Source organism: Octopus bimaculoides, chromosome 11, assembly GCF_046866305.1.
Source record: "Octopus bimaculoides isolate indiv1 chromosome 11, ASM4686630v1, whole genome shotgun sequence".
Taxonomy (NCBI): domain Eukaryota; kingdom Metazoa; phylum Mollusca; class Cephalopoda; order Octopoda; family Octopodidae; genus Octopus; species Octopus bimaculoides.
The window spans coordinates 65,780,491-65,798,582 of NC_142938.1; the positions used below are offsets into that span (position 1 = coordinate 65,780,491).

Sequence of the window (18,092 nt, forward strand, 5' to 3'; positions counted from 1 at the left end):
ACGTTATCGTATATATGTTTACAAAGCAAGGACGTTATATAGACCTCCTTGACTCAAGTTAGAGAAGGGGTGCGTATTATACACAAGGTTTAGGTTTTTCAGAGGTACAGCCCCCTCAAAAATCCCCTGCGTTTTATACTCAAGGGCGGACTATACTCGAGGATTTACGGTATGTCACTCGTAGAGATAGCATTTTCCGCTACAATGTCCTCCACCGGGGAATCAATCTCTTCCACCGCATCCAAATGCTGCTGCTTCTGAAGCTGAAGGAGCTCCTCTGGGTGTTCCTCGACGAGATCGTTAACGTCCTTATCATCTGCCTCGAGGCCCATTACAGGTGTCTCAGACTCAAACCCCACGCAGTCGCTTTCCGAAACCACAATTTTCTTCATGCAGAATTCAGCGTTCTTCTCGTTACACCCTGCCGGGCCATATCGATGATTTTCCGGCAGTTTACAATGTTGTAGTGCTTCTTTCCGAAATTCACGAAGGGTTAGATTTGTATTTTCGGTGACTTCAAAGCACTGACGAAACAGGTGTTTGGTGTGCAATTTCTGAAAATTAAAGATCAGCAGTTGGTCCATGGGCTGCGTGAAAAGTACAGAACTTTTATGAATTTAAATTCGTCCAGGATATAATCTTCGAGGTTAGGAGGGTGAGCAGGAGAATAATCGAGAAGAAGATCGTTCTCCAGAAGGTACTTTTACATTGCTGGTCCGAAGACAAGTTTGACCCACTCGATGAAGAATTACCTGGTGACCCAGGCTTCAACGTTTATTACAATAAAAAAAATACAATAAATAAAAAAACAAATTAAAAATAAATAAGTAAATAAATAAATAATAAAAAAGAAAAATAAAGAAAAAAATAATAAAATTGAAAAATTAAGAATTAAAAAATAAAAAGATAAAACAATAAGAAAAAAATAAAAGCATAACATTTAACTTCCGGTTTCACGTTCATTTCCGGGGTTTATCTTCAAAATTTTTATTCTAATAATTATTTTCTTTTATTTATTTATTTATTTTATTCATTTTTTTCATTTCTTAATATTTTATTTATTTTTTATTTAATTTTTTAATTTTTAATATTTTATTTATTTATTTATTTATTTTATATATTTTATATATTTATTTTTAATTTAATTTATTTATTTTTAATTCTATTTATTTATTTTTAATTTAATTAATTTATTTTAAATTTAATTTATTTATTTTTAATTTTATTAATTTTTTTTATTCATTGTATTTTTTATATTTTATTATTTTTATTTTCAATTTATTAATTTTTTAATTTTATATATTTTTAATTATTTTATTTTATTTTCTAATTTTCATCGGAAGTGAAAGTGAAACTGGAAGTAAAAGTTAAACCGGAAGTGAAAGTGGAATCGGAAGTAAAAGTGAAATAAAAGAAAATTTAAAAAAATAAAATTATACTTCCGGTTTCACTTTGACTTCCGGTTTCACTTTTAATTCTGGTTTCACATTTCCGGTTTCAATTTAACATCCGGTTTCACTTTCACTTCCAGTGAAAATAAGAAAATAAAAAACATAAATTAAGGATACAGAAAAATAAAAGATTTAAAAAATTAAAAAAGTAAAAAATTGAAATAAATAAAATAATAAAAAATAATAAAATTCAAAAATTCAAAAGATAAAACTATAAATAAATGAATACATAAAATAATACAGGTGTGGCTGTGTGGTTTGCTCACTGCGGTTTGCTCACTGCGCATGTGCGTCAGACTTGCTACTTGCCGTCAACGAAGATAGACACGAGTTTCGGCTCTGTCTAAAAAAGGAAAAATTAAAGAATTCGCCGAGGTAAGTCGTTTTTGTTGCTCAGCTGGGCAGTAATTTATTGCTTCTATTTATTTTTTCAGTAAATTGTTGTCCAGCGGTGTGGCATCTTCGCTTTCCTTGGCGAGTTTTTTGCGTGTGTTCGTTGTACGAACAAATTTTGTATTCGCTGTTTGTGGGAGGCGGGTTCGCTTGCCCACAGTAGCGATAATTTTTGTTTTGACTTTGAGCCAAAAAAAAAAAAAGAAAAAAGCAACTTTGAGTGAAGTCGACCGAGGTGGGCGGAATTGGTTTTTGAGCTGTGTGTAATTTATTGTGTTTCTTTTTTCAGTAAATTCGCCAGCTCTAGAGCAGTTCCGTTTACTTTCGGCGACTTTAGGTTGTTGCTAATTTTTGTGGACAAAATTGTGTTTCTCGTTCGTCGTTATTGGTAGGCGTGTTCGAGTCACCATAAGGCGGACTGAGAATTTTTTGTGAAAAACTTTTTGTGTCTCACTTAATTGCGAGAACTGTTGTTTTTGTGGGCGTATCTCGCCTCCGAAAAACTTGCAAAAAATTCTAACAATTTGTGAAGGATTTCTCTGTGTTCCTGTTGCTGTGGCCCTGGATTACCCTTACTGGAATACCTTATTGGAATACCTGTAGGCTAGGATTACCGAGTGGCCGGAATTGTGTTGCTGTGACTTGAACTGTCTTCCTTCCTTCTTTTTCTCTGCTCTGTCTTTCTGTTCTTTCTATATTTATTTATTTATCTATTTATTCATTTTTTGCTGTGAACCCTTTTGTTGAACTTTTCGTTGAACTTTAATTTAAAAAGAAATTTTTTTTTTTTGTGGAACATTCTGAACTTTTTTTGAAAACATGGCAGGAACTGTGTCCACCCAAGCAGTGGTTGAAAGAAATAGAGGAAAGAACAGTGACGCTCCGAACCTACTCAAAGGTGTTGGATAGCGTCACTGTCTTTCCTCAAACTATTATTGAAAAGGAACTTACGAATGTTAATGCCAACTTTAAATATATTTCAAGGGGAGTCAAATATGCAACCGTGTAGTTGCTTTTTGACTCCCCGAGTGAAGCTCGCAAATTTGCGAGTGGGCCCATTGAGGGCAAAGAAATTTTGTTTCTGCCAACATATTGTGAACAAAAAATAACGAAGGCTTGGGTCTGCGGGTTGCCGCCTGGAATAAATCCCGAGTGGATTGAAGATTCTTTCTGGCGGGGTCTGGCGGCACCGGAACCAAGCTCCTCAATGTAAAAATTTTGCCAGAAATTGACTGAGAGGGGTCAAAAGCGGTGTTGACCCTCTGGTCCCAGTCGATTGCGAGTCTGGTGTTTCCAGACTTTTTAAGGACGGCACAGGCAAGGTATCCAGTGATTCTGGAAGGACGCCCTCCTAAGTGTCACAAGTGCCTTGAATCCGGCTATTTAAAAAAGAACTGTCCCAAGGGCCGAGGTAAGGCCCCGGAGCAGAGGAAAAAAGAAAATGTGCCCTCCGCCCCACCATTGGAGGGGGAGACGGAGGAAGTCGTGGAGGCGGTGGCCTCCACGAATAGAAAGAGGAAGGCGAGCAGCGGTGGTTACTCACCAGGAGAAATAGAGGTTTCAGGAGAGGAGGAGGACACCTCGGGTGTGCCGAAGGATGCCCCGATCCCCGCAACCGGTAAAAGAAAAAAAAAGAAAAGGAGAAAAGGGGGACGGTCGGTAGACGTGCTGCCGACCGAACCCGAGGCCTCTCCGATGAGAAGTGAGCCCCCAGAGAGGAAAACTCTGCCATCGGGAATTGTGCCGATGACAGAGTGGCGTGACGTCCCTCCCAGTGAGGATAATGATTATATTATCATGTACTATGAGGGACGAGCGGTGAATGAATTCTTGGACCGCGAGTGCGGCCAAGATAGGAGCTACTCGGATTGTGCGAGTAGTTCCACATGGCCTCCGCAGGTAATTGCGGAGGTTCTAAATGACAACATATTGGCAAAAGTCATAGAAAAATATAACCATAAAGATTTCTTCTACCTCGCCGCAAATTCAAGCCTAACAATAGACACTTGTTTGGCAGGGGCAGCATATCTGCTTGCGGAGGGGTGGAATGAGGAAAATTGTGATATTTTTAATTGTTAATATATTGAAATTGTGGAAAAATTGTAATTTTAAAAAGAAAAAAATAACAATGTTTTCGAGGGGTTATCAGTCGGCGGGCACTGGTGCATCTCTCATTATTTGTTTCATACTTATCACCCTCATCTCATTAATGTCCATGTCCAGCCCGCAGCTACTTCATGTTTGTCTGTCTTTGTCTGTCCTCTCTATGTAACGCCGTTAATGGCGAAAATTATTGATAGAACGAACGACCGAACGAAATAACGAAAGAACGAACGTTAGAACGAACGAAATAACGAAAAAACGAGCGAAATAACGAACGGTCGAACGAACGGTCGAACGAAAGGTCGAACGAAAGAAATAACGAACGAACGTACGAAATAACGAATGAACGACATTGCGAATGAATGAACAAACGATCGGACGAACGAATGAAAGAACGAACGAAAAAACGAACGTACGAACGAACGAAATAACGGACGAAATAAGGAACGAACGAACGAACGATCGAACGAACGAAATAACGAACGAACGAAAGAACGACTGAACGAAAGAACGACCGAACTAAATAACGAAAGAACGAACGAAGGAAATAAGGAACGAAATAACGAACGAACGAAATAAACAACGAAGGAAATAAGGAACGAACGAAAGAACGAATGATCGAAATAACGAACGAACGAACGAAATACCGAACGGACGAAAGAACGAACGAAATAACGAACGAACGAACGAAAGAAATAAAGAAGGAACGAACAAACGAACAAAATAGCGAACGAACGAACGAACGAAGTAACGAACGAATGAACGAAAGAACGAACGAAATAACGAACGAATGATCGAACAAAATAACGAGCGAAAGAACTGTCGAAATAACGAACGAACGAACGAACGAACGTACGAAATAGCGAACGAACGAAAAAACGAACAAACGAAAGATCGAACGAATGAATGACATGACGAACGAACGAAGGAACGAAATAATGAACGAACAAACGAAAGAACGAACGAACGAATGAATGAACGAATGAACGAACGAAATAACGTTAGAACGAACGAAGGAAATAACGAAAGAACGAACGATAGAACGATCGAACGAAATAACGACCGAATGAACGAACGAACGAAATAACGAACGAACGAATGACAGAAATATCGAACAAACGAAATAACGGACGAAATAACGAACGAACAACCGAACGAATGAAGGATCGAAATAATGATGGAAAGAACGAACGAAAGAACGAACGAAATAACGAACGAACGAACGAACGTACGAAATAACGAACGAACGAACGAACGTACGAAATAACGAACGAACGAAATAACGAAGGAATGAACGAAATAACAAAAAAGCGAACAGAGGAATGAACAAACGAACGAAATAGTGTACGAACGAACGAGATAACGAACGAACGTAATAACGAACGAACGTAATAACGAACGAACGAAAAAAGGAATGAAATAACGTACGACGAACGAACGAACTAACGTAATAACTAACGAACGTAATAACGAACGAAATAACGAACGAAATAACGAAAAAACGAACGAAGGAACGAATGAAATATCGAACGAACGAACGAAATAACGAACGAAATAACGAACGAAATAACGAACGAAAAAACGAACGAACGAACGATCGAAAGAAATAGCGAAGGAAATAAAGAACGAACGAAAGAATTAACGAACGAACGAAAGAATTAACGAACGAACGAAAGAATTAACGAACGAACGAAAGAATTAACGAACGAACGAAATATTGAACTAACGAACGAACGTTCGAATGAACGACCGAAATAACGAACGAACGAACGAACGAAGGAAATAATGAACGAACAAAAGAAATAACGAAGAAATGAACAAAGGAACGCAATAACGAAGGAAATAACGAGCGAATCTACGAAATAATGAACGAACGAAAGAACTAAAAAAAACGAACAAACGATATAACGAACAAACGAACGAACGAAAGAAATAACGAAAGAAAGAACGAAATAACGGATGAATGAAATAACGAACGAACGAAATAACGAACCAACTAACGAACGAAAGAACGAACAAGATAATGAACGAGCGAACGATCGAGCGAACGCAAATACAAACGAATGAAAGCAAGAGCGAACAAACAAAATAACGACCGAACCAACGCACGATCGAAATAACGAAAGAAATAACGAACGAACGAAATAACAAACGAACGAAATAACGAAAGAATGAACAAACGAACGAACGAAATAATGAACAAAATAACGAACGAAATAACGAACGTACGAAATAAGAAAGGAAGGAACGAACGAACGAACGTTCGTAATAACGAACAAACAAACGAAAGAAATAACGAAAGAAATAACAATACAAAGAACGAACGAAATAACGAACGAATGGAGGTAGGAACAAATGAACGAAATAACGAACGAATGAACGAACGAACGAAATAAAGGAAAGAAATAACGAACGAACGAACGGACGGACGAACGATCGAACGAACGAAATAACGAACGAACGGAATAACGAACGAACGAACGAAATAACGATCAAACGAACGAACGTACGAAATAACGAGCGAACGAACGAAGGAACGAACGAAATAACGAACGAACGAACGAAATAACGAACGAACGAAATAAAGAACGAACGAATGAACGAACAAAATGAGGAATGAACGGAAGAACGAATGAACGAAAGAACGAACGAACGAAATAGCGAAGGAACTAAAGAATGAAATAACGAACACACGAACGAAGAAAAGAAAGAACGAACGAACGAACGAATGAACGAAATAATGAAGGAACGAACGAACCATCGAACGAACCATCGAACGAACGAACGATAAAACGAACGAACTAAATAACGAATGAACGACCGAAGAAAAGAAGGAATGAAATAGCAAACGAACGAAATAACGATCGAACTAAATAACGAATGAACGAACGAACTAAATAACGAATGAACGACCGAAGAAAAGAAGGAATGAAATAGCGAACGAACGAAATAACGAATGAACGAACGAAATAAAAAACGAAGGAACAGAAGAAAGAATGAACGACTTAACGAACGAAATAAGGAACGAACGAACTAAAGAAATAACGATCGAACGAAATAAATAATTAACGAACAAACGAAATAACGAATGAACGAAATAACGAACGAACGAAGAACGCAGGAACGAACGAACGAATGTACAAACGAAATAACGAACGAACGAACGAATGATCGAACGAAATAACGAACGAACGAACAAACGAACGAAATAACGAACGAACGAAAGAACGAAATAACCAATGAACGAACGAACGAACGAACAAAATATCGAACGAACGAACGAACGAAATAACGAACGAATGAAATGACAAACGGAGGAACAGAGGAACGAATGAACCAACGAAGGAAATAACGAAGGAAATAACGGACGAACGAACGAACGAACGATCGAACGAACGAAATAAAGAACAAACGAAAAAACGAACGAACGAACGAACGAAATAACGAACGGAATAACGAACGAAATAACGAAATACCGATCGAACGAAATACCGAACAAACAAAATACCGAACGAGCGATCGAACGAACGAAATAACGGAGGAACGAACGAAATAACGAACGAACGAAATAAAGAACGAACGAAATAAAGAACGAACGAAAAACTGAACGAACGAACGAACGAACGAAATAACGAACGGAATAACGAACGAAATAACGAAATACCGATCGAACGAAATACCGAACAAACAAAATACCGAACGAACGATCGAACGAACGAAATAACGGAGGAACGAACGAAATAACGAACGAACGAACGAACGAAACAACGAACGGAATAACGAACGGAATAACGAACGAAATACCGATCGAACGAAATACCGAACGAACAAAATACCGAACGAACGAACGAACGAAATAACGAACAAATGAACGAATGAAAGAACAAATGAAATAACGAACGAACGAACGGACGAAATAATGAACGAATGAATGAACAAACGCACGAATGAACGAATGAATGAACGAACGAAAGAATGATAGAACAAACAAGATAACGAACGAACGATCGAGCGAACGAACGAAAGAAAGAAAGAACGAACGAACGAACGAAATAACGAAAGAAAATACGAAATAAGGAACAAACGGACGAACGAACGAACGAAATAACGAATGAACAAGCGAACGAACAATCGAAATAACGAACGAATGAACGATCGAACGAACGAACGAAATAACGAACGAACGAACCAACGAAATAACGAATTAACGAACGAACGAAATAACGAACGAAAGAGCGATAGAACGAACGAACGAACGAACGAAATAACGAAATAACGAATGAACGCACGAATGACAACGAATGAATGAACGAACGAATGAACGAACGAAATAACGAACGAACGAAATAACGAACGAACGAAATAACGAACGAAAGAACGATCGAACAAACTTTATAACGAACGAACGATCGAGCGAACGAACGATCGAGCGAACGAACGATCGAGTGAACGAACGATCGTGCGAACGAACGAACCAAATAAAGAACGAACGAACGAAGGAAATAAAGAACGAAAGAACGAACGAAATAAAGAATGAACGAACGAACGAACGAAATAACGAAAGAAATAACGAAATAACGAACGAACGAACGAAATAATAACTAATGAACGAACGAACTAAAGAAATAACGAACGAACGACCGAACGAACGAAGGGACGAATTTACGAACGAACGACCGAACGAACGAAGGGACGAATTAACGAACGAAATAATGAACGAATGAACGAACAAAATAACGAAAGAACGAACGAACGAAATAACGGACAATCGAACGAACGAAAAAATGACGAACGAACGAACGAAATAATGAACGAACGAACGAAATAACGAACGAACTAACGAAATAACGAACGAACGAACAAAATAACGAACGAACGAAATAACGAACGATTGAACGAACGAACGAACGAACGAGCGAACGAAAGAAATAACGAACGAAGGAACGAATGAAATAATGAAAAAACTAACGAAATAAGGAACGAACGATCGAACGAAATAACGAATGAACGATGAAACGCAATAACGAACGAACGAAAGAAATAATGAAGGAATGAACGAACGAAATAACTTACGAACGAATGAATGAGGGAGGGGGAGGCATTTTATCGATCTCCATTGCCGAACCGCTAAGTTATGGGGGTATTTTATCTATCTGCATGGCCGAATCGCTAAGTTTCGGGGGGGGGGGGGCGTCATTTTATCGATCTCCATTGCCGAACCGCTAAGTTATGGGGGGGGGGATTTTATCTATCTGCATGGCTGAATCGCTAAGTTACGCGTGGGGAGGTGTGCTTGGGAAGAGGAGGTACAGTGTTACCCAGCCAGAGAGAAAGAATGGGAACCCAGGCTCGAAATTTCCCAAATACACCTGATGAAGGCTGGATGGATGCAGGCTCAGCTAGGTGGAGGTGCTTGTCGCCCCCTTGTAAACATAAGGACACAAGAAATGTGTCAAGACCAACAGGAAGCGGTGCAGCTTCCTAGGTCTGATCAACAATAGTATTAATCCTTTCAAGGGACTGTCACATTAAGTTGACAGCGTACAACTACTTCATCGTATCACTACGGCATAAATCTCTCTGAGACATTTAGAAATGTATTGTTTCTAAAATTGACAGAATTCTTTTCATTGTGCATAATGATGATTTTGCAAAAACATTACTTTATGCTGAGATACTCAAGTATTTCACTTGGAGCAGTAATAACAAAGAATAGCAAAGAAGAAAGCAAGGAAGATTGTAAAGGCTATTTGAATATTTTTAAAGAAGAAAGATTCGGTCATGTTTATGTTGTTACACCAAAGGCAGGAGAACTGTTATTCAAGAATTTTATTGCATGAAGTTCTGAAGTGCTGAGTCCAAATCACATTTTTTCCTTTGCCATTATGCATCGGCATTTTCAACTAGAAGTGGTTTTGACCCAATGGGTCACAGGTACACCTAGTGTATATATACATATATGTGAGTGGTTTCGTGTGTGTGTGTGTGTGTGTGTGTGTGTGTGTGTGTGTGTGTGTGTGTGTGTGTGTGTGTGTGTGTGTGTGTGAATTTGTGTGTGTGTGTCTCTGTGTTGGTGTCTATCTCTGTAACTACCACATTAGCAGAAGACTCAGAAAAGTGTAGAAGTAGTCACTGCAGGTGTGACAAATATATGCAGAACTGAGGCAAAACAGTTCTCCACACATACATACATGTTGTATAAATACATTTAGCACAACGCTAACTTGATATTCTTTTCTACTCTTGGCACAAGGTCCGAAATGTTTGGGGAAAGGGGCCAGTCGATTAGATCGACACCAGTACGCAACTGGTACTTAATTCATCGACCCCGAAAGGATGAAAGGCAGAGTCAACCTCAGTGGAATTTGAACACAGAATGTAAAGAACAGACAAAATACTGCTAAACATTTCGCCCGGCGTGCTAACGATTCTGCCAGCTCACCACTTTAACTGTGACCTGATATTGAATAGCTACTGTAACTTGTAACCAACTTATGGCTGTATTTGTCACAGTGGTAGGGATGGTGGTAATGGTGGTAGTGTCAGCAGTAGTAGTAGTAGTAGTAGTAGTAGTAGTAGTAGTAGTAGTAGTAGTAATTAATATCCACCTATTCCGTTTTATATTCTGACAATTGAAATGTTAAGAAATATTATATTGAATAAGAATATTTTGATGAGGTCAGTCAGTTTTAATAATCCTTTCTACAATAGGCACAAGGCCTGAAGCTTTGGTGGGAGGGGCCTAGTCGATTACAATGACACCAATATTCAACTGGTACTTATTTTATTGACCTCAAGAAGATGTAAGGCAAAATCAACCTAGGCAGAATTTGAACTCAGAATGTAAAGACAGATAGAAATGCTGCTAAGCATGTTGTCCAACATAATAACATTTCTACTGGCTCACTGCCTCACCAGTCAGTTACAATAATATTGCTTCTGTTTAAGTCTGTTTTCTTCTTTTTCACAAAACAACATCGATAACATTTCAAAACCACAAACTTAACAACCAGCACGACAGCTATGATTATAGCCAGAAATGTAGCATAGATATCCAGCATGAGAAATTGGTAAAGAGGCATATTTTGACAGAGCGATCTTAAATAATCTCCACCATACTTTATCACATGGTCTACATACCGAGCTGCCCTTGCTGCTGGATGTTCTGGACGGGAATGAAATATTGCACTGGCAAGTTTTATATTAGTTTTATATTTTGAATTCTCAATCAGTTCGTTGATGTTTGATACAAGTTCATCTTTATTGTAATTATATATATCCATAGAAATTCCATATTCATTTACGTGCATTTGATGACCATTGTGAAACTGATCTGCAAATACTGGAAATCCGAGCATGGGAACTCCATGATAAAGAGCCTCAAACTGACCATTGTTTCCACAATGTGTAATGAAGAGTTTTGTTTTTGGATGACCCAAAAGATCATTTTGTGGCAGCCATTGTTTTATTAGGATGTTTGATGGTAATTGCTTTGAATCCGGTCGTTTCCAAATGACATCATACTTTATTTCTTTAAAAGCCTTCTCCATTTTCTCTATATGCTCTTTTGGTAACTCACTTATGTAACTTCAAAAGCTAACAACGATGACTCCTTGCTTAGACTTTTCAACAAACTCATGTATGTCACCTTGTAGAGGCAATGCAGGATGAGTTGCTACTCCACCAATAAATACTTCAGTAGGTAGACTGGGTTTTGGATAGCTCAGTAACAGATCACTTTCAGTTAAGAATAACTGAGCTTTTCGCAAGATGCTTTCAAATGGCATATCATCTTTGTCTGGGGCATATTCCTTGACACTCTTTGATGGGGGGAGCTAGTGGGGAAATGATATAAAAGCCATATGTTAAAATAGTGTTTTTAAGCTTTTGGAAAAATGTCATTTTATCAGAATATTGATAATCAATTATTGGAAACACAGCTGGATTCCAAGGAACTCTCCTCAAAGAAGGTGGTCCAACAAACAAACCCTGAAATAGAAATGGAATTGATAGCCTATATGGGACAATAGCTAAACACTGACTAAAGAAAGCAGAATCTACAATTGCCAAAGAGGCATTTAACTCTTTTATAGCATGGTACCAATCATTATCTAAGAGGAAGTTGTCACACATATTTTGTATTAGCTGTTTTATTTGAAGCCAGCTGCTTTCTTTCTTTCTTGAAAAGTATTGCATGGATAACTCAACAAATCTGCTTACATTTTGGTTTTCTTTAATAGGAATGAATTTAATACCATCTGTATTCTTGAAAGAAGTTATCAGTTTAGGTGGCAATGAGAAGTAACTAGTGTGGCCATATGAGTTCAATTTCATCGCTGTATAAAAGTGGTTTTGAACATGACTGAAACAGGGCATTGAAAGGAAAAGTATATTATCAGCTTTGCTTGGTTGGTTTATTGATAATAGACTTAAATAGAAGAAGCTGAGTTTGAATGTTCTCATTATGTTCATCTTTCTCACTGGATATTCTGTGACCTAAACAAAGAAATGAGTATCATGTTATGTACTGAATGACAATTATGTCCATAGCTGTACAAGAAACAAAATGCTCATCATCCGAGCTATAAATAAATATACATAAAAGCAATTCACAGTTCAAAACAGATGTAACATCAAGATATGAAAGTTATATCCATTAAAAGGAAATTGGTTAAAACAAAATGCAGCCTATAAGGAAATAATACTGTAAAAAGTACAAACCACCAAAATCTATATTAAAACTAGAAGCAATACAATTCACACACTTCTTCTGTAACATTTAAAGATGAAATAGAAAGTCCCTATAATGTAAATTAGAATTTTAAGAGAGAATGTTACTGATATAAATATAAACTGGACATTAATAGACAACGTTAGCCCTTTCATAAATGGTTCCAAGATATGCTCCCTGTGTACTGCAGAAAAATATTAGGAATATTCCTATTCAAAATGGAGACAAGTACCAACACTTTCACTTGGCAAGCTTGAACAACTGTGAAGATCTCTTCATGTGAAAACATTGGCAGCCCTGTTAGCCCACAAGTAAAGAAATTTATCCACCAATGCAGTGTTGATTACTCGTTCTCACTGTTTGATATTAACACACACACATATTTAGATATATATCCTCATCATCATCATTCAATGTCCATTTTCCATGCTGGCATGGGTTGGATGGTATAACTGGTAAACTGGGGAGCTGCAGCAGGTTCCAATTTGATTTGGCAAGTTTTCTACTGCTGAATGCCCTTCCTAATGCCAACCACTCCGAGAGTGTTGTGGGTGTTTTTTTATGTGCTACTGGCATGGGTGCCATTGACCTGACACCGGCACTGGCCATGAATACAGTCACATTTGGCTTGGTAGGCGTACACATGCATGGCATATTACCAAAGGTCTCAGTTACCTGACACTGCTTCCATGCGGCCCAATGCTTAAATGGTACTTTCTATGTGTCAGACGGTACTGGCATCGGTCACAACAATGATTTAGATTGGCTTGACAGGTCTTGACAAGTACAGCATATCGCCCAATATCTGAAGGCTGCATTTAGCAGGCCAGTTACAAAACACTGGCATCGGCCATGACTATGATCTTACATGGCTTGACGGGTTTTCTCAACATTACATCTTTAAATCTGTGAATTAAAGATTTAATGTTGTGTATAAATGCACTGTGCACACCACACTGCACAGTTCTACTAGCCATTACATCAGGTCCACAATTAATTTTAAGTAGAGTTATTATGGATATCTGAATTCATCTAAATATGAGGAGCATAGCAAATCCACGTCCTTAGCCAGCCGCATACACCACCTGATAAGAAAATACCATATAGGATAACTTGGGTTATAATACCAACGCTAGTGTTCTGCATGTGGACCCTGCTTTAAGGAAGCCCTCCAAATATTAATTCATGATTCACCACAATTACTTAATAGACAGTATAAAGCATTCTCTTCATATAGACATAAGTTTTATTGTATCTTTAGGCTTTTCAACAGGTCCAAATGCAAGCAAAATCAACATGCATGACACCTGACTCTCTACATTCACAGCCGTAACAATATACGTATTTCCTTCATCTATAAATACTTACTACCTCAACGTACGTATCTTCGAAGTACATTAGCTGTATGAGTCTTGTTAATTGTTTTAATTTTTAACTTTTTATTTTAATATATTCCCTCTCTTTAAGTTAGGCATCTATTTCTAGCATTTCAGATCTCTTTACTAACTACTGAACTAAAGTTAAATATCCTTTCTGACCATGCTGAACCGGGAATTCATCTATCTAATTACCCTTTAATAGCCATAAATGCCTTCCTCCTCTATTTTACCAAAACTTTAATCCTTGACCTCTCACCCTGAACCTCACCCGGATAAAGAATAATACCATCCTTTTATCTTTTATCTTTATTTAATTTTACTTTCGCTCTCATTCTTTTTATTTCTATTACTTTTCCTCATTACATTTTTATCTTTCTCTTCATTTCTACTATTCTCTCTTTCTTTTCTCTATTCTCTTCATTCACTCACTCACTCTCCCTTCTCTCTGATCTATTTGTCTATCATGATGTCTGTCTTTCTCACATTATAAACGCATGCACACCATTTATCACTCAAAATGGGATTGTATGTAAGGGGCTATACCTTTACGGAAGTATGGACTAAACTCCATACCCTCTGGGACAAGATTAACCGTAAACGTTATTCTTCTATATAGTGTGGAATCTCTGTTAGGATCTTTCCTGCATACACACCTCTCTGATGATCAAATACCAAGTGTATGGAGTTGTTGATCCATTACTTGGGTTATCACAGAAACAGCTGTAAGACATTAATTATTTCTACTTCAGTTTTGATTCACCTTACTTTAATTAGACATTCTAAATGATCTGAGATACTCAGCCTGCCTTGGTTTTACTTTCCTTTTCCTTTAATATATTCATATATATGTACACATACACACACACACACACACACACACACACACACACACGCACAAACACACATGTATATATATATATGTATATATATATATATATATATATATATATATATATATATATATATATATATATATGTATATATATATATATATATATATATATATATATATATATATATATATATATATATAGAATGAAACTCGTCAATAAGACATTTTTTACAAAAAATGATGGATATGTATTTTTATTTATTTATTTATGTGTTTCCGCCAAGTGGCTGCAGTCAAGCTGGTGCACCACCGTATAATATTTGGAGGGCTTCCTTAAAGCAGAATCCACATGCAGAACACTAGCGTTGGTATTATAACACAAGTTATCCTATATGGTATTTTCTTATCAGGTGGTGTATGCGGCTGGCTAAGGACGTGGATTTGCTATGCTCCTCATATTTAGATGAATTCAGATATCCATAATAACTCTACTTAAAATTACAGTGATTAACTGAACGCTATTAAGTTTGTTTTAAAAAAAATGTTAGAAGACATAACACCAAAGGTAGCCTATAGAAAGAGGAGGGATAAAGGAAAGAAAAAATCCAAATAAATGAGAAGTATATAACTATATGTGTATTAAATAAAACCATATAGACTTGGAAAAAGATACATCTAGTGAATGTGAAATGTAAGAAGAAAATTAATGTTTAAATTATATATAATGACAGATATCACTTATATGAACTAAAGGTGTGTTTCTGCGAATGTTTACATCGGTATGCACGCTCTATAACCATGTTTACAAGGGGATTTATAGGAAAAAAAAAAGTTCAGAATTACAGAGAAGACAGAATTCCTTGCCTATTTCATAAGGTATCGAGATTGAGAGAATCAACCGTCAATTTCTGTTAAAATGTCTTATTGACGCGTTTCATTTCTTCATTTCTCTGAAGAGAAGATTACATTGTTTTACACCATTTCATTCCTTTGGAATAATACCAGTGATATCTTCGAAACATGTGTCGGAAGTAAACATATATATATATATTCACCTCCTTTGGAACCTGTTCCTTGTGTAGATCCGAAGTATATTATGGGCCGTACATTTAGTACAAAGTGTGTTTCTTGATTAGTCTCAGGGCTATTGATATTCTCAGTTGGGTACAGTTAATCATATACATAACCCGAATATCTTTCTGACTGTATTTTAGTACCCGCATATTTATTCCCCTATTTTTCTTGTGTACAAACTTTTCTTCTTGATCTGACCTAGAGCCTTACCATTTAAGTGCCTGATTTATTTGAATCCTGATCTATCATAGGTATACAGGGTGGCCCAAAAGTTGGTTTACATTTATTCAACTATCTCTTTCGCATTCATATATTAACAGTTTAGATATTAATTATAAAAAAATATGAAACCATAATTCTATGCTAATTTAGTTAATTGTAAGATAGAAATTTAAATGTAATAAAATGTTTTAAAAGAAATTTAAAGTGCTTACATGATGACTGTAAACCTACATTTAGGCTGCTTCTTTTTTTTTTTACTGTCCACAAGGGGCTACACACAGAGGGGACAAACAAGGACAGACAAACGGATTAAGTCGATTATATCGACCCCAGTGCGTAACTGGTACTTATTTAATCGACCCCGAAAGGATGAAAGGCAAAGTCGACCTCGGCGGAATTTGAACTCAGAAAGTAAAGACAGGCGAAATACCGCTAAGCATTTCGGTCGGAGTGCTAACATTTCTGCCAGCTCGCCGGGGGCGTAAAGCTTCTTACCACACAGCCACGCCTGCGTTTATAGTTGTATATTTTATTTTATTTATAATTATTTTGTTTTGTTTAAGATACATTCTACAATGTTAGCCCCGTAAATTCTCAAAATGCCCGCTCTGAACACTGACACGTTCTTGGGAGTCTATCAGTTACACAGCCATACTGTTAGCCTACTTTTACAATAAAAATATACAAATGTTAGCCTACTTTTGCACCACTCTGTATATGTACAAACACATATACAAATACATTCACCCTGGATGTACATGCACATACCTACGCACACACATATAAGCATATTCACTCGTATATACACGCGTAGATCTATAAAGAGTACACACATAGGAAGATATAAACTTACGTACATTCGTTTGTGGGTACAAAGATAGATAGATATCCGTCAGTGCAATGCTAGCATGAGGTTCTCTGTATTGTGAGTTAGGGCAGTGAGGATGCTGCGTCTGCGGGACAGAAGTGGGTGAAGGTCACTTTCTTAGCGTGTAAGCAGAGTGCAGTCTGTTCAGTTAATTCAGTAATTACTATTTCCCCATTGATAGCCAGGGATTCCTCCGAGCACAATCCACGCCTCCTAGAAAGTGTATTTTGTGTGTGTGTGTGTGTGTGTGTGTGTGTGTGTGTGTGTGTGTGTGTGTGTGTGTGTGTATATATATATATATATATATATATATATGTATATAAAGTGAAGTATATTTGCCACTTAAATGTGGCTGACCCCTAAAGGTGGATGTTACTGTTGCTTTTAGCCCCAGGAGAACATCTCCTCCAGCTGGCTTATCGACACACATCTGTGTCCTGTCTATTTTTTGCCAAGGGAAGTTATCCCTCCCATCGTGATCGGAGACACGTACGGACCCGAGTTTCAGGGTTATTTCCCTTCTTCAGCGTACGATAGTCACTGATCTCCGATGAGAAAGACAATCTCTCGGCAAAAAATATAAATCTTTTTCCAGTGAAGTTATTCACTGATATCGAAAAAGTGAAAACAAGCAATGTTAAATCTCTGAACGCGGTATTAACAGTAACTGCACGATAGACAGGACACAGATGTGTGTCGATAAGCCAGCTGGAGGAGATGTTCTCCTGGGGCTAAAAGCAACATCCACCCTTAGGGGTCAGCCACATTTAAGTGGCAAATATACTTCACTTTATCGTGCAGTTACTGTTAATACCTTGTTCAGAGATTTAATATTGTTTGTTTTCACTTTTTTGATATCAGTGAATAACTTCACTGGAAAAAGATTTATATTTTTTGCCGAGAGATTGTCTTTCTCATCGGAGATCGGTGACTATTGTACGCTGAAGAAGGGAAATAACCCTGAAACTCGAGTCCGTTCGTGCTACAGATCACGATGAGAGGGATAACTTTCCTTGGCAAAACAAACAGGACACAGAAG

The 18,092-nt window shown here is 37.4% G+C and overlaps 1 protein-coding gene across 1 annotated transcript; it reads right to left on the minus strand.

Moving 5' to 3' along the window:
• Positions 1-10,615: 10,615 nt before the first annotated feature.
• LOC128251425 (UDP-glucuronosyltransferase 2B20-like) lies at positions 10,616-17,217 on the minus strand. Its single transcript, XM_089360227.1, has 2 exons — positions 17,043-17,217; positions 10,616-12,443 (listed from the first exon to the last, which is right to left on the minus strand). Exon 2 carries the CDS (start codon positions 11,495-11,497, stop codon positions 10,859-10,861), a length of 639 nt encoding a protein of 212 aa, XP_089216353.1. The 5' UTR covers positions 11,498-12,443; positions 17,043-17,217; the 3' UTR covers positions 10,616-10,858.
• Positions 17,218-18,092: the final 875 nt, after the last annotated feature.